This window comes from Barbatula barbatula (genome assembly GCF_947034865.1).
Source record: "Barbatula barbatula genome assembly, chromosome: 14".
Taxonomy (NCBI): domain Eukaryota; kingdom Metazoa; phylum Chordata; class Actinopteri; order Cypriniformes; family Nemacheilidae; genus Barbatula; species Barbatula barbatula.
In genome coordinates, this window is record NC_136777.1 from 17390671 (window position 1) to 17413734 (window position 23064).

A 23064-nucleotide genomic window follows, 5' to 3' on the forward strand; every position below is an offset into this window, starting at 1 on the left:
ATGTGTTTTTTTTTTGTAAATGGTTTTAAAGTTATTATAAGAATTAAAATATATGAACAGTGTGCCATAGGTGATATCATTGGGAGTCACCTAATAAAGCCTTGGAAACCTGCCAGCCTGGGAATCAAACATGCGAACTTTGAGTTTTAAGTCTGGCTCTCTATCCATGAGGACACAACTATCTTTGACCCAATGCATCAAATATTGCCTTATAAGTGGACAAGAGTAATGATATGCGATTGCTCTGCAGTTAAAATACTTCACTATTAACATCCTTTAACTGTTGGAAATTGTGAGGTGTGCATATTCATCCAGTCATATTTGGAGATGTGAATAAGCCTAATTCAAAGTATTCAATATAAATACATAAAGTTTAACAATAACAGCTTACATTATTTTATTTAAAGATTATTTCATTACAAAAGGTTAAATAATAAAGTTAATAACACAATTAGTTGTGAATGCTGAATTGCGATGGGTGAGATTGGAAATGTAATTGTAATATTGCCGTACAATTATAACATATTATACATTATCTGTGCTTCCACGCCCACTTGACGCTCATCAAAAGCGCACACATGCGTGTATAAAATATTTTTAAAGGGTGTTAAAGAAAATATTTGTCTGTTAAATAGTAATGGGTTTCTAAATATAAATATTTCTGTATTGATGAAAAATACATCAATTTTAAAACATTTCATATAAATACTGAAAATATGAGGTTTACTTTTTGTTCTTGAAACTGATAAACAGCTCACTCACTGAAGACCTGTGTTTACACACCCTGATGTGTCTTGTTGTGTTCATCTACCCCACAGCAGCCCAATCCGACCAAAATCAGAAGAACCATCTTTCCTTCTGTGATGACCGTGAAGTTAACATAGAATATTTTGCCGGCCCTAGTATACCTGGAGGTCCCTCGAGCTCTTAAAACTGAAATAGCAGTATGGAAATTGCATAAGCCTATAGACACTAATAGCATGACATTCATTTTATTATAAAGTGAAAAATAAAAATTACATTTTACTCGATTTTATTGCATTTCACAGAATGAAACAACGCATGACTTTTCAACTTTGGTTAAGTTAATCCGTGATATTTCAGGTTTTGGGCTGTGGCGCGGGGACAAAGGAACGACGTCATAGGTCCCCGGTAACCTCAAGTGCCCACCTTTGTCCTAGACAAAGATCATATACACAGGTCATAAATCAAAGAATGTAAACAAAAGTCACGGTGATGAATGCTTATGGTCTTGAGTGCATGTTCAGAATGACCAATGAAGATATTTTGCCACGTCATGAAGTAAAGGCATGTATAGTAAATGTATCTTACATTATTTGTGAACAAATGTGCACCGAACAAAGTATAACAAATGCTTGTTTTGACCACCACTGTATAACAACTAACAGTAAACGAAGTTAAATAGGCATCAACATAACTGCGTTCATTCACTCTGTTCCTAGTGAACAAGGGTAAAGTTAGCACGTTTGTTTAGACGCTAATATTGCTGCTGCAGACCTTCCCGTTCCTTTCTGACTACTAAAATAACTAGCAAAGACCATTTACACTCCTAAAAATGTATCAGTTACACAATTCGTCAAATATTATTGCCGAGATGCTTAAGATAATTCCGCGTTCACATCGGTCAACCTTTTACTCCGTCGAAGCGATGAAAACACGGCTTAGTTAGGTGGACGTTATCCCTCAACAACGATATATTTAAATCCTAAGCAAACTGTATATTGAATTCACGATGACAAACTATTGTTATAACTATTGTAAAACCTGTTACTATTACAGGAAAAACAAGTTACACCACGAAAGGCTTAGCTTAGCTAGCTTAGCTTAGCTTAAATGCTCACGTAAAGCGTATCTATCACACCAGCACCGGAAATCACAGTTTAGCAATGAACGCTTGCAGCGGGGCGTTTCAGTTCACCGTTAAAACCAATGGTAGCACTGTGCATTTGCATGGTGGCAAAGCATTCTGGGAAATAGCCAGTGTGTCCTGTTTTAAAAGGTTATATTTAACGAATGTATATAACATGTGCACGCAATCTCGAGTGATATTACGTCGTAGATTTATATTTATTCGTATAAATGCATGAAACAATCGAGGCAGAGAAGTCACATTACCGTCGAAGCGAAAGCATGGTCCTCACAGCCCTATATATCCGCTGTGACTCGGCTCTTACTATCGGATGTGAGGGCGATCTGGCTGCGACATCTGTCACCCCATTGATCGCTAGTGTTGATTCGGCTGATCTGGCTGGCTAGGCGGGTGTCCCCTTCCTCCCTCACCGCTCCATGTGTGTCCCTCCCGAAGCTCCGCGCTCGGTGGAAGAGGACGTGAGCCCCCGACGGACGAGCATCGTTGGTATAGAAGTAGCTGCGCTCCCCTGCTAGAACCTCCAAACAAGCTCAAGGCCCAATTGTAGGAGAAACGTAGGGAAGTCGAGCTCCAAGACTTCAGACACATCCAAGTGAGGCGCTGCACGTGGCAGTCTGCCTTTCTTTTGAAAATAAAAAAAATCTCTTTTTATCCCCGTATTATTAATAACAAGACTAAACTAGCTAAACTAAAACTTAGCATTTTCACAGTATAAACAGCAATGTACTGATACTATACTATCTATGCCATATAGATGTTTCTTCCATATAGTTTTTATACCTTATTTAGTTTTAACAGGTGTCTTATTCTGCACAATATACAGATGTTTCTTCCATATAGTTTCCTTATTTGGTATAGAAAGCAATAGAACCTAATCAGTTAAAAGTTAGTCCAAGAGTACCGTTACCAGTACCGTTGCCTTGGTTACTTTCAGATGCGATAGTAGATTTTAAATGATTAGAAAGTAAAAACAAGGAAAAGGTGAGTGATGAGTTATCGGTTTATTAATGATTGGAAATGAAACGGCAAATAAGTCAGCAAAATAAGCCATTGAAAACAATTACTAATTCTTATTAGTATGAATGATATCAAGAGTATTATTAAGGAAAGGTTGAAGGTAAGATGGCAAAAACAATGGCATATGGAGCAGAAAGGTAGGTGGTTTTACAAAATTCAAAGGAAAGGGGGAGAGATGAGAAGTGCAGGAAAATAGAGGAGAATAATATCAAGGATGAGATTTGGACATACAAGACTAAACAGCACACTTTATCAAATGGGTCATCGTGAAGGTGGGAATTTTGTAGAGAAGAAACTGTGGAACATGTTATGTTATACTGTCAGACACATGAGTCTGAAAGGCAAAATCTAGAAATACATCTAAATGCTATTTAAATTAGGCGATATTTTACAAAACAATTCTGCAAATGAATGTTATAGCTTTATATTATAACATCTAAGAATAACACATTTGTTGAAAAGGATATAAGAAAAAACAGGAAAAAAGTCATTTTGATCCACACTCCATACCAGCTGGTGGCGGTAATACACCATTTTGTTGTTTACCGCCAATAAAACCCTAAAGAAGAAGAAGAAGAAGTCCACTAGATGTCGGTATTCACAGTCAGATGTCTAAGTAACACTATACAGCGGAGAAGGAAGAAGAGCATACGACAACCAGCCCGCGGAAGAGACACTAACTTTTGTAGTTTAGTCAACAGTGAGGTTTTCTGGTGATGGACTTCGGTAAGGAGAGGGTGGTCGCGCTGGTGGACATGGATTGCTTTTATGTACAAGTGGAGCAGAGGATCAATCCCGAGCTGAAGAACAAACCCTGCGTTGTAGCTCAATACAAGACGTGGAAAGGAGGAGGGTGGGAAATAGCATTTTTAAAATCCTAGATGTAGTCGTGTTATACATACATACATACATACATACATACATACATACATACATACATACATACATACATACATACATACATACATACATACATACATACATACATACATACATACATACATACATACATACATACATACATACATTCAATACAAAGAATAAAACGTGTTGTGTTATCAGTATTATTGCAGTGAGTTATGAAGCCAGGGCTCATGGGGTCACCAGGAACATGTGGGCAGATGATGCCAAGAAGCTGTGCCCTGATCTGCAGGTGGCACGGGTCAGAGAGTCACATGGGAAGGCGGATCTTACCCAGTACGTGCCCATTTTTTCTCTCATCCATACACATACTTAATTTGATTAACTTCTGCAGTCTATTTAAGCAATTAGCATATATGTGACGTCATCACGTCGTGTTGGTGTTAGCACTTGATATGTGTCTTTTTTTACTCTTTGATCTGTCACATTACTGTATTTTACAACTGAACGCCACCAGCAGTCTTAACTGCTGCTAAAAGCCTGATTTATTAACACACCATCATCTGACAAAATCGCAATACAATACATCTATATTTAAGAGCGAATATATGCTGTTTGCCCTTTCTCGACAATGTGTTGCTGTATTACGAGCCCCTATTTGATTTTAAATGTAAGTGCGCGGCCAGCTTTGCTCAACGCTTCGATTCATTCAATGCTTCGCTCAATGCTTCGCTCTTTAAAACAGACATACATTTCTCTAGCTTTAGGTGAAATAGTTTACAGGGCTTCTTTCTGACCGTGATCATGATGAATTAAATGAGGTCTTCAGGTTGTTGAATAGTAAAATGAATAGTTCTAGGTTACGTAACTGGGTTTTCCGTTTGTATCAGTTATAGGGAGGCCAGCGTGGAGGTGATCGAGGTGATGTCACGCTTTGCTGTCATTGAGAGAGCGAGTATTGATGAGGCGTACATGGACCTCACTGCAAGCGTACAGCAGAGGCTTAAAGATATGACCGCCGAGGACATTAAACCTGATCATCTGAAAAGCACCTACATACAAGGCTTTCCACAAAACACCGACCACGAGTCACACAGTGAGAATGCAGTGTTAGATAAAGGTGTGTAAAAACAGCAAATCCCTAGTAAGAAAACAATACTGTCGTGATGTCATAAGTATTACTGCTACAGTATACAAGTGTGATGTGATGATGTCTTTAAATCACTGGGATAACGTGTCTATTTGAACAGAAGGACACCGCGCCAAGGGACTGAAGCAGTGGCTGGACTCGCTGTCCTGCGGGTCTCAGAAGAACGGTGCGGAGCTGCATTTGGCAGTGGGGGCTCTTTTAGTGGGGGAGATGAGGGCCGCTGTGGAGAAACACACTGGATTTTGCTGCTCTGCTGGAATCTCACACAATAAGGTTTGAATAGTCGATGATGTTCATAAAACGGCTAATAAGGTTTCTTTTGCTGTGGTACTGTAGTTGAAGTTATTGTCTGACTTCTTGACTTCATGTCTTATTAATGTAAACGTGAAAGCTTTTTTCCATTTATTTTTATAGGTGTTGGCCAAACTCGCATGTGGTTTGAACAAACCCAACCGCCAAACAGTTCTGCCACTCGGATCTGTACCCCTACTGTTCAGCTCACTTCCCATCTGTAAAATGTAAGTAGATTTTCGAAACGCTGACATAATTCGACCTGCTTCTCAAAGTAACACTACTGCGTGATGTGTTCCTCAGTCGTAATCTAGGAGGAAAACTGGGAACGTCTATTGCTGAAACTCTGGGTGTGCAGAACATGGGAGAGCTCACTCCGTTCACCAAATCCCAACTGGAACTGCACTTTGGAGAGAAGACAGGGTGAATATCAACATTACAGCTTGTCCATAGTTAAATGGGTGGATTTAAAAAGGAAATGCATACATGGACATTTTTAAAACGCATGCAATCAGATATTTTTTCTTGTTTTACTGAATGTTTATCTGATCATCAGGCCGTGGCTGTATGACTTGTGCAGAGGAATAGAGTTTGAGTCAGTAAAACCTCGACAGCTCCCAAAATCCATTGGCTGCAGTAAGAACTTTGCAGGAAAAACATGTTTGGGTACGAAAGAACAGGTACTTGGTGAATCTGAGATGACATCAAAAATGTCTTTTTGCACTCTTGTTAAGTTGATCTATTTCACTTCTTGTTTAGGTGCAGTATTGGCTTCATCAGTTGGCTCTTGAATTAGAGGAAAGACTGAACAAAGACAGAGAAATGGTGAGCTTTCAAATGCTTTAAAAAAGCGGATAGTTCAGACTCTAAATTCTGATGTATAGGTTAACAGTTGAAGCTAGATGTCCAGATTCATTTCAGATTTCTAACACACACTTGCAGTGTTCAGCGTGTGTTCAGCGTGTCTTACAGCGGTCAGAGCAGAAATAGAAATCGGGTTTATTTGTAAATTGTATGCACTTATTTAGTCTATTTGATAGAAAGATTGACCAAAACGCATCTTACTACCGACCCGCAGACACATTTAAGCAGGAAAGTTAACGTGCGCGTTTTAGTCATAAGTTTGGACTTTTATGAAGGCTTGACTGCTGAGGGTGAGTTTTTCCATCTCACAGCCTCGGAGGGTGAAAAATTCTCTGTTACAGAAACAGTATTGATAATGTCGGAGGTTATCGAGCTATACAATGTGGACAACTGTAATCATTTAGCCGCTGGGCTCGTCTCCAGGTTTTGGTACCCGCGGATGCATTTAGCCTAAACTATGTGGTTGAAGGCTCTCTTACAACAGAGTTCCAAAAATACTCGCATTCTCAAGTAACATCATATTTAATCAATGAAATATACAAGGCTAAATTAAGAATGAAGGATAAAAAGAATTTAAGTCTTACCGTTTTATTCTATTATTAAAACTACATTAAGAATAAGATTAAGGATTGGCAATAACTGTGCAAAGTGTTTGTGCTATTCCAAGGTTGCGATGAGGTTACTTTTAACGTGAAGGAAAGTATTATACCCTACACTATTGAATGGTTTTCCATACTCTGCACTGAGATGCATTCTGGTTTTGTGTTTTCTCTTTAGAACGGAAGAGTGGCCAAACAGCTCACTGTGGGTGTCCGGCAGGCCGGAGATAAAAGACCCAACAGTTTTTCTCGCTGCTGTGCTCTTGCAAGATACGATGCAGCAAAAATCACTGTGGACGGTTTTGCTATCATCAAGAGTCTTAATACTGCAGGAAATCACCAGGAAGCGTGGTGAGTCCCGCTGGCCAATATCACATGAATCTATATTTATTACAAATGACAGACTGGAATATCTTTCAACATGTAAATGATGGCACAGCAAATCACTAACCCTTTCATGCACAGAGTGGTCATTACAGTGGACAGCTTTTCTTTTTTTGTAGCAAGGGTTTTGATGGCTTTAAAGTCCCATTGAAATTACAAATGACAAACACATTTTTTTTCAAGAAATATTGTAGCCTTTATTGTAAACAGTTTATTATTTGTGGGTCATTCTCTTTTTAAATTTGCCCTCATAATCTTTAGTTTAAATCTTAAAATGCCATTCCGTCCTGTAATGACTTTCCATCTTCAATAGCGTATGTTAGACGGCTTGGGCGGTGCATCCGTTCACTCCTCCCCTTCAACTGTCAGTCTGCTGTCAGTGCCATTTCTAAATGAAATTTTGTTTTTATACATCCAATGAAATCGCAGAGAAAGACAAAAGCCACTATTTTTCCCATTAGAAATTCAATTTAGCCGAATTGGAATTAATCGGAACTGTTGGGCTCCTGCAAAAAAACGTTCGTTTATTTAAAGAAAGTCGATCCATGTGTTTGTTTTTAGAAACAGTTTCCACTTTTTCTCTACCAGACGTGACTATTATATTTTCAGTAGAAACCATTATTACTTGTTCGGAAATGTGTTTCTCACTTGTAAAAATCATGAATATTGACTCATGACAAATATTGAAATCATAGTGAAATTCATGATTGAAACCAAACTTTGCAGTAAGAATTGAGTGACAAGACATTGTAAGTCTAAAATGTACACGTTCTCTGTCATTTATTTATATTTTGCCAATTTCACAGGTCGCCTGCATTGACTTGTCTTCATCTGTCAGCCAGTAAATTCAGTGATGCTCCATCATCCACATCAGGAGCAATAACAAACTTCCTCTCCAGTGATGCACCTTCAACACAATCCTTTCTGGGTTCTACACAGACCCCCACCATACCCAAAACACAGCCCGCACCCAAGGCTACCGGTGTCATAGAGTCAGCTAAAAAGAAAAAAATCCAAGTGGAGGAAGCTTGTAAAGATGAACCTAAATTTTTTCCGCCTGCCTCTTTGGAAAAACTATCCACAGCTACTCCTCAAACAAACACAGGCGGTCCGAGTGCTGGTATCGCATCCTTCTTCCAAAAAAAGAGCTTGGAGAAAAGCCATCAGCTGTCTGACGCCAGCACTTTAATCCTGACTCGAGATCAGACAAACTCGGGTCATGTTGAGACGGCGGAACAGAGCTCCTGCAGTGGTACTAGTGACTCTAGCGCATCAGATTACCCATCATGCACCGCAGACGCCGCTGTATCCAGCGAGGATTTTCACACATGTGAGCGTTGTGGACAGAAGGTGTTGGTCTGGGATGTACCTGAGCACACAGACTACCATTTTGCTCTGGATTTGCAAGAATCGCTCTCTTCCTCGACCTCCGGCGACAGCCACGTCGGAGCCAGAACACCTCAGACATCCCACGGGAAGAGCAGATCAAAGAATCAGGGTGGACCAGTTGCCAAAAGAGCAAGAGCTCAAGGAGGCATTGGCACGCTGGATTCCTTCTTCAGAAAGATGTAGTGTATTCAGACGGAGTGCCTCTTAATATGCTTTTAATATGATCAGGGTTGTGTTTTATGTGGCTAATCGAAATAAATATCACGTTTTTAAGTTGTAAGAGCTATTCTGCCTTTTGTTCCAGCCAACTCAATGTGTGATGTTTTAGGAAACCTAAAAAAATATTTTTACATCATCACTTGTAAAATGTTAATGACATGATTGGTTGATGAAACTGGTAAACTACAGATCAAGTTCTATAGACGGGTTCATAGGTTTTCTCATTTAAGTCTTAAAGGACACTGGGTTGAACTACAGTGTTTTAAATCTAGGTCTTTGCTTGCGCTTGTGTTTTTTAAGCTCTTTAAATTGCTTTATGTTTGACATGCTTGAGTTTCTTTGGGGTCCAGCTGATACAAAGTATGTGTTGATGATGATCATAGGCAGGGAAGGACACAATGTTTAATACACATACAAATTACATTTGTTTTAAAGAGATCAAATCTGTTTTTGTGCTTTTTGATTTTGAAGTGATGTATTCAAAATGATTCAAACAAGACATTTAACTAGTAAAACAGTTTTACAGTTGCTGGTTTATGATTGGCTGATATTATAGTTCAATCAATGTGAAATTGAAGAGGTGGACGTAATGTTTCAGTGAGAAATTCCATAATTATGTACAATTTACATTTTCCTATCAGGTGACATTTCTTTAAAAGCAAATGCATCCACATTATTGGACATACACACCAAAGTTAACGTCTGATCATAATGTATATTGTATTTAATTAAAACTACTCAACAGTCTTTTGCGAGTGTTATTCAGAAGTTAAATTTGGGCCACATAACGTTTGTGGTTGTTGTTGCTCCCAAAACAGTCTATGAGCATAATGATAATATATATATTAAGGAGTCTTTTATAACTTTTGTTTCAAGAAACAAAATATGACTTCCTTGATTGTATTGTTCACTTCATTTCACTAGAGGGCAGAATACAACATACAAACTCATATGTAACCTTCATTGAATGGTTGAGAGAAAGTGAAAATGTTGAACAAAGCAGTTTCTGGAGTGTAACATGTTATCGCACTTCTCATTGATGGGACACTTTACCCATTTCACTTCCTGTAGCTCTGTATTGTCATTTCTCATGCAACTATCTAGTGTGTTAGAGCTCCTTAAAAATCATAAGTTCATGGCATGACAGACCTCTTGACAAAAAATAAGAAATCTTCTTTAAATGACCTAAATAGATATTTTGTAAATAACAAAGGCCTTTTTGAGCTGTGTATTGATCAGTATCTTCTCTAAAATGATTCCAACAAAACAGTGCTTCTTTAGTACAGTATGGGAGCAAAAAACATTCGCATGATCTCTGTGCCTTGCATCATTTTACAGATGACATCATTATGATTCAAACGAGTTAAAGACATCTGGTTTGCCAAGGTAATGAATCAAAACAACATTAAATCATCAAATCTACACTATAACTTTTTCATCATATATATTTTTTCCATTTATGTACATCATAATATACAAACAAACTTGTACATAAATACTCTAATGCACCAAAAAGTAAGGCTAAAACATTTAAAAATAGGATTGAAAAACATCTTGCCTATGAAAGCAGAAGAGTGACACAATATTAAATATGCAAATCAGAAATTAAAGGAATAGAAATTATTCCAAATTTAAGTTAAAATTTTATCCACGTGCCTTTTCTATTACATGTTTAAATACATAATCTTTTTGGTTCAAATAGTTTTATCTTTTTCTAAAATTGCACAGGAGCAGTGACAATAGAAACCTGAATATTACTCACAAAGACACAACATGTGCAAAGTGACAAACATGCATGCAATGGTTATAAGGCGGTACTAGGTAAGAAAATGTTGGTGTTACTAGCTAACAAATCTATCAAGCCCTTTTAACATTAACGTTTTAAAATGTTTGAATCAAAAAGTGTAGCACCAACTTTTGTTTGAAAAACAAAAGATACAGTCTCTGCAATAGAATAAAAAACCAGTAACCTAAAGCAGAAACAGCTTAAAGCTCAAAAGCATAAGGCAACAGAGCAGAAATAAGAGTCCTTTGCATAATTTGTCAAAAGGCAATAGCGATACACGTTTGAATGAAAGAAGAGTCTCCTCACCCCGAAGAGTTGTGCAGTTGAGTAGTCTGATTCTGAGTGTATTGGTTGACATGGAATGCATTCTACAAGAACTACATGTTTCCTGAGCTATTAAAGCACTTGAGAAAACCACACACATGATACCTCTAATATCTTCTAAAGCAGCAACACTGAAAGAACACTTGGTGGTAAGACAGAGCATTACTGGTGTATATCAGAGTTTGAAAGCAGCAACACTGTTAGAGCCTGACAATACCACGTCAATAAAAGACCTCTTTACAAAACATAATAAAAGACATCAGTGGTGTGGAGATTGTTTTTAGCATTTGGTGGAGCAGAGTTTACAAGTCAGGTGACCATATGAAACTCTGTCGACTAGCTGCCTTAAGAAAAAAACAATTCTTCATTGGCATCAGCTATAAAACTGTCAACGTTTAAAACAAACTACCTGCAACAAATTTTGTCTCTTTGGCAGCTGTATTTCACGATCTCTGTCCTTTGGTTACAATAAAAAACGAATTCTTCAGAGCTACTTTAAAACTCTGCCCACGTACAAACTGTATCTGACTGTGTGAATGTTGAGCAGTGCTGTTTGAATGTGAAAAGAAAGATGTTCAGTTGACATCTTGTATTTTTGCTACGGTATGCTACCAATGTTTGAATGACAAACTGTGAGTTAACAAGAAACAACCTTTAAAAATCCCTGTCTGTGTAAGGCAATTAATTAAATGGTGTTCAAGCCCTTTGTAGCTTGACAGAAAGAAGATCCATGAGACCGTCTCGAGACTTGAGAAAGGTGAGCTAAAGCGTGAACAAATAGAAGAGGGAAAACAAGAAAGTGTGAAGAGCGGAGATGAGGTGAGGAGAAAACAGCAGGGTTTATTCAGTCTGTGAAGTTGGATCAAGAGCTGTGCTGGTACTGCGACGCAGGCTGTAGTTTGGTGACCTGACCGATGCCTTTGGTAACTCCCTCTCTGAAGAGCAGCTTGGCACCCACCTTCAAGTACTCTGGGTGTTTGAGGAACCTGAATCGTACCACGGCCTTCTCACCGGTGCGGAGCTCATCCTGACGCAAGGTTAAAGAGAAGGCAGACATACGTGTATAGATGTTAGCTGACCATAAAAGGAAAACTAGATTATAACTAGTCAATAGATTAAAAAAATTATCTGATTAATCACAATTTTGAATCACGATGAATCGCACATAACATGAATGTTTTTAAATATACTTTTACATTCGAATCATTTCACATTTAATCTCCACATAAAAGTAGAAACAACAGCATCATTTTATAAATGAAAGCCAACATTCTGATATTAGTACTGTAATTTATGTCTCCATTAAACTGATTATTTCTTCTTTATTTTAACATTAATTATAGCCATTCAACAGTATCACGTTGCGCCGCGTCCAACCACGAGAAGCTGTCTATCTACACTGAACGTGTCAAAGCAATGTGTTCAAATGAATAAGAGTGTGATTATATAATTTAACGCTAGACAAAGGATGACCAAATAAACGGCTGCTGCATTAACTGCATTAAATATTTTAACCCGTCAAACTGAAACTAATTTATCGCATGCATTAGCGCGTTAATGTTGACAGCCCTAATGAAAACTCACCTTTCCTTGCAGAGCCTCAACTCTTGCCGTCTGCCTAATGTTGCCCACGTGGACAGTCACCTGGAAGCCCTTATGGAAGGTTTTAGCATGAAAGAGTAAAATGATCTCTGCCTCAAACCTCCAGCAGATAGTGGGGTTCATCTCTGGACTCACCATCACCATACCCTGCAATTTAGTAGAATGAAAACTTAGATTTCAGAATCTTATGGTTCATCTAAATAATCCATAAATATCAATGCTACTTCATAGTGACGGTGTGGACGAACCTTTCGTAACAGAGAGCGGTCAAAATCGCCCAATGCCAGCGTAGCTGCCTGGCCGGCTCGGAGCACCCTACAGCCAGAGCGGTTCCTCTGGATACTGCACACTGTCAGCTCCTGAAACTTTCCATCATCTGTGGGTCCGACAACCAACTGTTCCCCTTCACGGCAGATCCCGCTGCACAGAACCCATTGTGATTACAAAACTAACGTCAGCTTTCACTACGGTTCATATGGAGCAGATGAAGAGAAAGATGTACCTGGAAAGAGTTCCACCAACTACTGTCCCAACATCTGGAACTGTATAAATCTCATCAATCTACAGGATCACAAAGCACACAAATACAGGACCAATTCAGCTGAAATGACTGAACGCAAAAGAAGCAGAATGAGATGGATGTCGATGAAAATAGAAAACCGTACCTGAAACTCTGTGAGCTGTTGCATGAGCTCTTCTCGTTCCTTGCAGTTGCTGAGTGGAGGTAGGATGTTAAAAAAGACCTTCAGCAAATCCAGACTCTCGCCTGACACACTAGACAGGGTGAAGATCGGCGTGATGCTGCAAAATCACAACGAAACATGCCATCAATCGAGCATTACGGCAATTGTTCTTTTGCGATGGCAGAGTTAACTTTGATTTCTAGCTGTTTAAAAGATGTACCTGGGCGACTGGGCAAACTTCTGGGCGGCAGTGACAGCATCATCTGTAGTAGCTACCAGCATGGGCACCTTGTTGCAGCCGGGCTGTTTGAGAATGCGCTCGAGTTGTCGGACCGTACGCTCCACTGTGCTCTTGGTGCACAGGTCCACTTTACTCACCACGATGAAGATGGGCACCTTCAATGCCATAGCCAGACCCAAGTGCTCTCGTGTTGTACCCGCTGAGAAAAGAGAGCACGATCAGCTTTGTAAAAGGAGAAATGCAGTGAGCAAACTTCTATAAACCTCATCTGAAAACCAGATTCATGTGGAATATTTTCAGTCATCAGGATTGAGTACGGTCCATCTGATGCACAATGCTGGACGTATTCGGGACGTGTTACTTCTGGAAAGTCTACAAACATGTTCTGAAAAACATTCTGATGTTTCACTACAAACATCAATGGTCAAAAGTCTGGCTGCAACAGTTTGTTAGTGACAGGTGCTAAGGTGTCTAATATGGCTCTTGTCTGTGAGCTGTATAATGGCCATTTGCACGGTACGCAGCGAGCCGTGCCCCTGGAAGTGGCAGGATCTTGAGTGCACGAGCACGGCTTGTGCCAACGAATCCGTCCACGCTTTGCGGCTAACCACATGTTTCCTCTTGAAAATGAACAAGACAATCACGATAGCCTCGTAACGTGTGAATGGCCCAAAAGACAGCGTGGATGCAGGAGCATGGATGACATACAGCGCTCTACCAGCAAAACATGACGAGCAAGCGAAAACTGTACATGTAAACTGAGCAATGCATTAAGTGAATAGATGTTACTGAACAAGACACATCATTTGATCGAGCCAAGAAGTGTTGTTCAATGTAACAACTTTCTCCTAGTTTCTGTTCAGACAATTATAAGAACTCTAGAATAAGAAGCCAAATATTGGCTGATATGTTGGACTATCTAAAAAAAACAGACGGGTGTGTTTGAACAAAACAGGTATTGGGTTAAAGGTAAAGCATGGGGTTCCTTTGCCCTGGCACAGACCTGATCCCAATGTGACCAGGGTTACTTATTTCGGTGTGTGATGAGCTTTGACAGGTCATTTGACAGCCAAATGTGCTGAGCTTCACCGTGCGCACACACCCCTCCCACATCAGCTGATTCACACATTCAGTCACGTCCAGCTGACATGTGCCTGTGTAGCGTTGCAGTCCGTCCAAAGTCCACCCATTATTTGAGGTTAATGATTGGTGGACAGCCTGGGTCTGTGTTTGCATGGATTTGTGCATGGAAAAAACAAAACACTGATTCTGTGTCGCTGGAAAAGTGCAGCAGACACTGTGTTCCCCCTTGACGTCCTTACTTTTGCATAATTCAGACTGGTGTCGAGTTTTGCATATCGCATTTCCCTTTAAAGACGTGTGTGACCCATTCGCATAAATATATTCTATTTATGGCGCTGCTTTCCTCTACCAAAACATAACACAGTGACATGCAGGCATATGCTACAGGAACACAACGAAGAATCACCTCCGTAACACTAAAGTTTAGGAAACATTCTGCTAAATCTCTTAGGCTGAAATGCATTGAGCTGGTCTGCTGGGAGTATGTAGAATACCAGTCTTTTAAATGATTACTGCTACACAACGCCACATAATCATCAAAGCACAATATTATAAACTCTGAATAGTTTATCTGTAGCTTTCTGCATGTTGCGCTTATTTCAGAAAAATCATAACAGGAGAGTTAACAGTTCGATCGTGTAATGAACAGTCTGTACTAGACTGACATGTCTCGGGTTTCTAAGCCCTATCGTTTCATTCAGGACCATCTCTGTCCTTGACCTGATCACTAACACTCAACAAGCGCAGTCGTCAGGTATTTAAGGGTGTCGGAGACATGAGGAATGACGGCAAGAAGGCCAGGAAAACAGCTGATTTACTGCACCATACCAAACATGAACTGATCAAATTAAACTTTATGAGGTTGATTTGTAGCACTTTCATTATCTCTCTTTATTCCGAACGGAACGGCATAAATGCAATCCCAAGCATCCCATACAAACTCACCAATGCCGGTGTTTGCACTGACGACAAGCATGGCAAAGTCTGGACAGTAGCTGGTTAAGCCGAAGATGGTGGTCTTTAGGTATTTGTGGTGGCCTGCCAGGTCAATGAAGGTGATCATTTTTGAGGCATTCTCACAGATTTCCTCTGCTGTTCGGGAATCGCTGTAGTTCACGATCTGTGGTCAGATCAGACATTTAAGGTTAAAGGTCATCGCATGCTAAGGGCCACCAAATACCAGACCTCTTTATATTGTATGAGAATTGGTTATGAACATTCTTAAGAACTTCAAATAGTCGTGTTGCATGAAAACTCAGTTGCACTGAGAACCGATGTGATTTAAAGGTATCGACACTGAATTAAGCACACAGATATTCTTGTTTTGGTTTCAGTATATAAAATATGTATACATTTCTCAAATGCACTTCTAGTTTAAGTATATATAAAGTGACAGATAAAACAGTTTTTTCTATCAGCTGTAGAAATCTTTCATAAACATTTTGCATGACATGAGGTCGAGTGTATGACTTTTCCTGTAATATATTTTAAAGCGGTTTTGTTACCTTTGCATTTATTCTACTGGACAAAGTGGGTAAAAGAAAGTATATCATCAAGTGTAACAAAAGCTACCCTGCAGGCTTGGATAACTGACCTCTCCTTTGTTGTCAAAGCCCAAAATCTCAATGCTGATACTAGAAGTTCTTCCCGTCTGGATTTCATGAAGGTGTCTGAACAGGTTAAGTCTTGCTCGACCTCGGCCATTGTCCAGCTCTCCTTGTGTAAGCACACCGAGTAGAGTTGACTTTCCTGAGTCCACATTACCCAGCACAGCTACCCGCAGATCCAAGAACTGTTAATGAATGGAAGAAAGGATTGAGTCAACATATGCTTAGTCTCAGATGGTACTCCCACCATCTAATGCACACTGGACAACAAAACAACATTATGCAGCGTTCAAAGGTAAAGGCACAAAGGTTTCGTAGCCTAAATGTGATTTTTCTGTTTGTGAATTAATTTGGTCTATTGTGATGGGATAATCTGATCCTCTTGCCTCTTAACAACATATAAAGTGAAAACTGTGATCTGATCTTCCTGTGGGTGGTTCTGGGTCGGTATAAGCTGCAATAAGATATTTTCTAGATCTTTCCTTGACTACCATACACTTAGATAATGTAATACATAACACACAAATGACACACTTGACATGTTGAACGTGTTATCCAAGCATCTGAATGATTCACCTGTTGATCATCTGGTACTTTCCTAATGAGGACTTCAGCTATTCTGTGTTGCTCATCGGAGTCGTAATCCACCTCCCTCTCTCTGAGAACTGTGATGTCAGCACCCACCCTGAACACAAACCAATCCAAAATGACAAATTATATCAATCCAATCATCTAAACTGCCTGTTAAGAGTTCAGCATCTGTCTCTTCTCATTATTCTCTTTGAACAGGCTCGTTTCTTATATTAGGAGGCATCATTTTATAATACAGCTGGTATAATATAACGGTCCAGTAATAAATGAATATCACAATTCTTTAGATAATTATGTTCACTGTACAATTGATTTTCATACTTCTCAGCCATCCTGCGGAGTGTTCGGAGAGAGGATTCCATGTCCTCGTCTGACAGGCCCACCAGCAGCCCATTGTCCTCCACACCAATCTGATACACAGCCTCTCCTCTGCCCTCCTGTAACCTCCATTTCATCTGTGTGGCCAGATGCTCAAAGCGGTACTCTGTGGGGTTTATCAGCTTTAGCTAGGTCACAAAAAATAAAACAAGGAGCTTTAGAACACAGATTGATCCGTTGAAATCGGAGCACGAGCAGTACAACTGTGAGGTTTTAATAATGACGGGCGTGCTTGTGATCTGCCTAGTCTATGTTCGCTAAATCCACTGTTGTTGTGTTTGCATGCCAAATATGACAAGGGTGTTTGTACGCTGCGTAAGTGTTGGCTAAATGAATTCATGTAAAAGGACAACAGCTGTGGGATATAAATAGTTCTGTTCATCTAATGGTGTGTACATTTACAGAAGGGACTGCAATGGGGCCACAATAATATCCAGTATATAAATGATTCTTGTCGAATATTTTATGCTTTATATTTACTCCATAAAGAAGTGTCGATGTCCGAATATAAATAAGGTTAAAAACGATTGAATCGAAGTCTTAGATGCTTAAAATGAGTTAAGTTGACATTTGTTACCTTACATTTGTTTCAGTTAGGGTTTTTTTCAACGGTTTTTGTATTTAAGATGATTTACAAACATGAAAAAGATGTGTCCAGATTTATCATTTAAGGATTATTTATAAAATAAAATTGAAAGGGCTCTATGCATGCGAACCCTTGGCTGTTTCCCGTTATGGAGACTTAAAGCAGAGAGAAATCGGAAACTGAGAAAATAGTTCAATTTAGCAGATGCTGTACACTGTGGCACACCGCTGTGGTATATAGAAGTGGCATTCTACCGTATTTGAATGTTACAACGGCATTTAAACTTATGAAAGTATCCTTTTAAATATGGTAGAAGAGCACTGCATCTGCTAAACTGAACTATTTTTCGCATTTCTTTCTGCTTTAAGTCTCCCCAACCGGAAACTGCCAAGGGTTCTCACCATGAAACGCGAAAGTAACGTATGCATAGAGCCCATAGCACTGTTGAAGCAAATGGCATATAAAGATGTTAACTCCACCTTGTATTCAATGTTTCCCTCTTCAACCTGAAACAAAAGAAAGAACAGAGTTGTTAGTGAACAGAGCTCAATAGCCACACAGCTCAGTATTATTCACAGGCACAAAGACTTTTGCTTCTATCAGAACAGAAGAAAAACACAGTCAGTGAATCTGATCGGACATTTAAAACCATCTTGTCATTTGACATCACCACACACGTAATGGAGCATTTCACACATTTCATTGATTTAATCGAAACGAAGTCAGATAAAGTAAATGTAGTTTTACTAGTTTGACAGGACCAGCAAAACAATGACAACTCACTAGGCATGGGCCAAATATCGGTTTCAAGGTGTACCGAGAGTCAAGGTTTCAAGACCCAAAGATGTTCTGTGAAACCATTTCTAAGGTATGAGCTGTGTTTACACAAAATAAATAATGATGTCATGTAATGCAATGTTTGATGTTTAGGCCCAACAATATATATGCTACAATATATTGACATAAAGTATGTGCTCTATGAATGTTGGGTAAAAATAAAATGTATTTGTGTCCAATTGAAAAGGTGTTGTTTGTATTCAAAGACATGAAAATAACAAATATAATTGTGATGAAACCGTGGCACGTCGCAATGTCATACCGGCCCATGCCTTCAACTCACACAACCGTTTAAATGACGGTAAAGATATAAATGAATCAGGCATTCAGTCATCTCTCCCCGCCTTCATTTCACATGTTTACAAACACAGCTGTTGTCTTGTGTCAAATTGTGACATAAACAAACACGCATAGCAACGACCAGCCCACCAAAAAAGTCAATAAAAGTCCTGACAATAGTAAAGACAATTCAAACAGCGTCAGCACTGCGACGGAGCAACGTACACGTGTGCATTTTATAAAACATCTGTCACATCACAGGATTAAAAACAAACATTACATATATATTTAAAAAGATTTCCCAAGAACCGTATGGGCAGAAAGTATCTATATAAACGAACACATCCGCTTGAAGCAGAAACACAGATGACAAACCAATAAACAAATGTGTTTTTTAACTCAAATAAAAGTCGATGTATTGTCCAGATAAGGAAGGGTTGTATTTAGTTCGACTCACCTCTGGAGGCAGATAAGGCGGCTGGTTATAGCTCGTTTTGGGATACCGGGCAGAGCGGTTTCTGCACTTTTTACCATTTTTCGTGGATTTTCTGCTGGCAGTCCCCGCAGCCCCATGAGCTGCTCCCTGAGAGCCGGACCTTTGTGTGGAAAGGCTCCCGAATAGATCCGCTACCCGCGTATCCATTCCGCTTCAAACCGTGAAATGATAAAAGACCGACTGATAAACGAACGTACAACGCCATTCACTCCACGGCGTTCATGATGAGGTCATATAAAAATAGAGCGAAGAGAAGAGGAACAGTGTCTATAAGCTCGAGCCGGCAGGGCTCAACCCCCCCAACCCGCTCAAAACGAAAACAACTCAACATCCGGTTTAAGTTTGCAGAAGTGCGTCTACTTCTTCTTCTTCTTCTTCTTTGGTTTACGGTGGGTAGCACTTGCATTAAGGGCGCTTTATCGCCACCTACTGTGTTGGAGTGTGGACCAGAACTAATCCCTCTTTTTAAATATTCACACACACACACACACAAATCATTCAAACAAATGTGTATTGTATATTATAGAGACTACGATGTAAAATGATCATATGTCTAACATTTGTGCAAAAACTATTTTTTTGTGAATCCGACAACAGTGGCTTACACTTTCTGTTAGTGGAAAACGGAAGTGTTGTCATTGTCACTATTGATGAATATTCATCTTTCAGGCCTGTTGCAATCGCTGTGTAATGTTACATGACAACATGACTGAAGAAAACCATTGCACTTGTTTTGCGTCAGCTTTGTTATGTAAGACACAATAATTAACAATAACTTTTTCTTTAATACTTTATGAAATACCATACAAATTCGTAAAAAAGTAAAATATATTTTATGGTTTCCTTTTTTATTTGAATTATTTCTGCTTCTTTCTTTTATAGTTTGATATATACATTTATAATAATAAATGTCTGGATAGATTGGAAGAGTTTGGTTCCAAGCTCTGTTTGTAAAAATGGTTTATTGTGTTTTATTTTCTTCATTTTCTTGAGCTATTATGGCTTAAATGAAAACAAACCAACGGTAATAAGATTGATATTAATTGGAATGCACAATAAAAAACATGATTTTTAGTTATCTCATTTGTATATCTGCTTTATTTGTAATAGAGTGCATGAAATGCATCTGTTTGATACAAACTAAATGACTGGAAATAATTGCAAGACATTTAATCTATGGCATGCATAATTATCATAACATGATAATATACTTAATAACTATTAATAACTGCTTGTTTGCAATTGGAAATTAATCATTTAATCATGATAAATGTTTTACCAAGGGGTTTATTACAAACCAAACCAAACAAGACTAGACTTTGACTTTCATCAGTCATATAGAGAAAGTATTTCACTGGCAAGTGTTATCCAGGAAACCGAGTCAAATAGCCGAAAATAACTGTTTTTTCCCTGTGGTTGGAATGTGCAGCTGGACTGATTCCTCTAAATAGAAGAGCACACTGGGGAATGTAGAAGTAAGAAGTGATTTCTCGTTCACCATCCGTCAAAAATGGACAAATCAAGTGGCTTGTTTTTCTTTTTGATCTGTTTTGTATGTTTATGTCAAACGGCAAATGCTGTTATCATGGAGAAACTGGCAAACAAAAAGATTTGTGCCGACAAGGATTGTTCATGTGAGTTTACTCTATGATTGACGTTTCTGTATTTATTTTAGGTAGAATACCTAAGTATGCAAACAGAATGAGTTTATACATTATACTACACAAGGCAGTATTGTGGTAATAGTAAATGGAATTGTGAGACAGCTGTCACGGTCATTGATAATATGGCTGAGATTGCAAGTGCAATTGATGTGTTTTATCACACTGGTTTTCTAGTTTTAAACACCTACAAATTTAGATTTCTCAGACAGGCCTGTCTAAATAAAACGTGACAATAGCTTTTCATAGTTTGTGATTGTTTTTCCTATTTGAAACAAATGTTTTTCTTTGATAACTTTGACTAAATGCTTATTTATTACAATATGGTCATGTATGTGTCATTTAGATGTGATTTCAATGGCCAAAGCTCTTGATGACTATATCGCTTCAGACTGCAGATACATAAACCTGAGAAGAGGCCAGATGATCTATGTGTATTCTAAACTCAAACCTGTAGAGGGAGCTGGAGTCTTGTGGTCTGGAAGTGTTAGTGTCTGCATAAATGATTTTTCTTTAAACCAATAATCAGAAAGTTAAGATTGGTTTCTCAGCTGAACATTAAGAAACAGAAATCATGTCAGCGTTTCTCTTGTAGGTTTATAGTGATCGTTATGTTGACCAGATGGGTGTCATTGGATATTTTCCCAGTAACTATGTGAATGAGACACACATATTTCAGGAAAAAACTGTTGAGATCCCAACAACAGTAAGTGCTCTGTACAATAACGTTATTAAAATGTCGTGAAAATTGATTAATTTTCTTTTATTTCTTTTCTCTGTGTTTCTAGGACATGGACTTCTTCTGTGCTTAAAGACAGCAACCTTTAATATTCTCTGTTGCTTTATTTAGTGAATATGTCATCATGCATTTGTTATTCCTCCTCCGAATTGTATTCTATACTTTATCTGTCTCAGACGGATATAAAAATGACTATGCTATGTAATGTTTAATCCTTGGTGTTCATGGGATTCAGCCAATGTTTGCAGGTCAAGTGGACCCACATTTATGTAATGGTTACTTTACACTGTCAACTGGATTGACAGACATATACCGTAACAAATCCATGTAAAATTAGATATAAATATAAATAAAGATAAAAATATCCTTATACCATGGTCTGTTTGAATACTTGGTTCTGATTGGCTGGAAGGTGTGCATTAAAACCCTTTTAATGTCTTATTCATTTTTATTTTAGTTAATCACCAATTCTTGTGACTATAGAGATTAATAACAGTGCATTGATGGTAATTAGCTTGAAGAGTATTCTATCTCTCTCTTTTATTTTTACCAATAGTGAATGTGTAGTGGTAATAAATATTACCAAATTCTATTTTCTGTCTTCAATGTCTGTTGTTTTCCAGTCAAGCCATTCATTTATTTACCGCAATGTAATACACAATAACTTTGTTTTGTATGTGGAATATAATTTGTCCATAAATAAACAAAGACAAGAATGCTGTGAAAGATTGAAAATTGCCTTTTTTAATGGACTATATGGTTATAAGAAAATCTGCCATTACTCTATGTTGTTTTAAACACACATGCTTTTAGTTTCATCCAAGCTAAGAAAACATTGATTGGGTGAAAATGTTCTAATTTGCATATTAAGATATATTAAGAAACAGGAGATCGAAATACAAAATAGAAGTCCCCAGGAAACAGAACATGGAACACTAAACATGCACAAACAATGTTTTTATGGTCTCTGGTTAACTTTTCTGCTGTCACAGTTCAACATTTAGTGTCCACATACAGTAAGTGTCCAACACACTCCCATTTACTGAATGTAAATCTTGGCCGAAGCAGTGAACCATTCAGATACTTTCCTTTATTTTTTTAAATAGTGGGCATTTGGACATTGTAAGAAAATCAAGTAAAAAACATAATTTTTCTGGCAGCTAGGGTCCAGAAACACTCCATAAAACAACAGTTTTTACACTTGCCCTGTTTTCCTGTAAATTTGCAGTCCTTTTCCTAAATTTGGCGTTTTATGAGCGTTTGGACATTTTACAAGAACGATCTGCAAAAGTAAAAGTAATCATAAATAGTTTCTGCATGCCATATAGTGAGGAAATATTTGAACAGGGATTTTACAAAGTAAGACTTTGCCATAAGTCATATGGGGAGCTTGATGGCAATTGTCTCAATTCACTTTTGAGAAGAGCGGCCAATTCACATTTTGGAGTTAACTGCCGGAAGCAATGTGTGGTTTATTTAGGTATCCATTGTCTTGCTGTATTTGTC

General features: G+C 38.4%; 3 protein-coding genes across 4 annotated transcripts; 2 read left to right on the plus strand and 1 right to left on the minus strand.

The window, feature by feature from the left end:
* The first annotated feature begins 3486 nt into the window (after positions 1-3486).
* On the plus strand, positions 3487-8726 carry polh (polymerase (DNA directed), eta). 2 transcript variants are annotated; one of them, XM_079472882.1, is made up of 10 exons: positions 3487-3761; positions 3971-4105; positions 4660-4889; positions 5020-5192; positions 5334-5437; positions 5514-5633; positions 5767-5890; positions 5970-6035; positions 6852-7024; positions 7864-8726. In XM_079472882.1, exons 1-10 carry the CDS (start codon positions 3625-3627, stop codon positions 8627-8629), a joined length of 2028 nt encoding a protein of 675 aa, XP_079329008.1. In that variant the 5' UTR covers positions 3487-3624; the 3' UTR covers positions 8630-8726. The 2 variants fall into 2 exon arrangements, with proteins under 2 accessions (XP_079329008.1, XP_079329009.1); XM_079472883.1 differs by having other exon boundaries at positions 3546-3761; positions 5023-5192.
* Positions 8727-9132: 406 nt separating this feature from the next.
* On the minus strand, positions 9133-19539 carry gtpbp2a (GTP binding protein 2a). Its single transcript, XM_079472884.1, has 12 exons — positions 19120-19539; positions 18026-18052; positions 16904-17088; positions 16568-16676; positions 15979-16176; positions 15330-15504; positions 13281-13500; positions 13043-13178; positions 12880-12938; positions 12626-12797; positions 12360-12524; positions 9133-11802 (listed from the first exon to the last, which is right to left on the minus strand). Exons 1-12 carry the CDS (start codon positions 19303-19305, stop codon positions 11638-11640), a joined length of 1797 nt encoding a protein of 598 aa, XP_079329010.1. The 5' UTR covers positions 19306-19539; the 3' UTR covers positions 9133-11637.
* Positions 19540-20570: 1031 nt separating this feature from the next.
* LOC306903610 (otoraplin-like) lies at positions 20571-22289 on the plus strand. Its single transcript, XM_079472916.1, has 4 exons — positions 20571-20792; positions 21166-21305; positions 21415-21525; positions 21608-22289. Exons 1-4 carry the CDS (start codon positions 20669-20671, stop codon positions 21629-21631), a joined length of 399 nt encoding a protein of 132 aa, XP_079329042.1. The 5' UTR covers positions 20571-20668; the 3' UTR covers positions 21632-22289.
* Positions 22290-23064: the final 775 nt, after the last annotated feature.

What these genes read in the sequence shown, in the direction of transcription:
- polh (XM_079472882.1), top strand. Translation starts at nt 3,625, where the DNA reads ATGGACTTCGGTAAGGAGAGGGTGGTCGCGCTGGTGGACATGGATTGC. An exon ending in AAGACGTGGAAAGGAGGAGG is followed by an intron (nt 3,762 to 3,970) that starts GTGGGAAATAGC and finishes TTGTGTTATCAG; the next exon opens with TATTATTGCAGTGAGTTATG. An exon ending in GTTTGGGTACGAAAGAACAG is followed by an intron (nt 5,891 to 5,969) that starts GTACTTGGTGAA and finishes CTTCTTGTTTAG; the next exon opens with GTGCAGTATTGGCTTCATCA.
- gtpbp2a (XM_079472884.1), bottom strand. Translation starts at nt 19,305, where the DNA reads ATGGATACGCGGGTAGCGGATCTATTCGGGAGCCTTTCCACACAAAGG. An exon ending in AGGGAAACATTGAATACAAG is followed by an intron (nt 17,089 to 18,025) that starts GTGGAGTTAACA and finishes TTTGTGACCTAG; the next exon opens with CTAAAGCTGATAAACCCCAC. An exon ending in ACCGCTCTCTGTTACGAAAG is followed by an intron (nt 12,525 to 12,625) that starts GTTCGTCCACAC and finishes ACTAAATTGCAG; the next exon opens with GGTATGGTGATGGTGAGTCC.
- LOC306903610 (XM_079472916.1), top strand. Translation starts at nt 20,669, where the DNA reads ATGGACAAATCAAGTGGCTTGTTTTTCTTTTTGATCTGTTTTGTATGT. An exon ending in GAGTCTTGTGGTCTGGAAGT is followed by an intron (nt 21,306 to 21,414) that starts GTTAGTGTCTGC and finishes TTTCTCTTGTAG; the next exon opens with GTTTATAGTGATCGTTATGT. An exon ending in CTGTTGAGATCCCAACAACA is followed by an intron (nt 21,526 to 21,607) that starts GTAAGTGCTCTG and finishes CTGTGTTTCTAG; the next exon opens with GACATGGACTTCTTCTGTGC.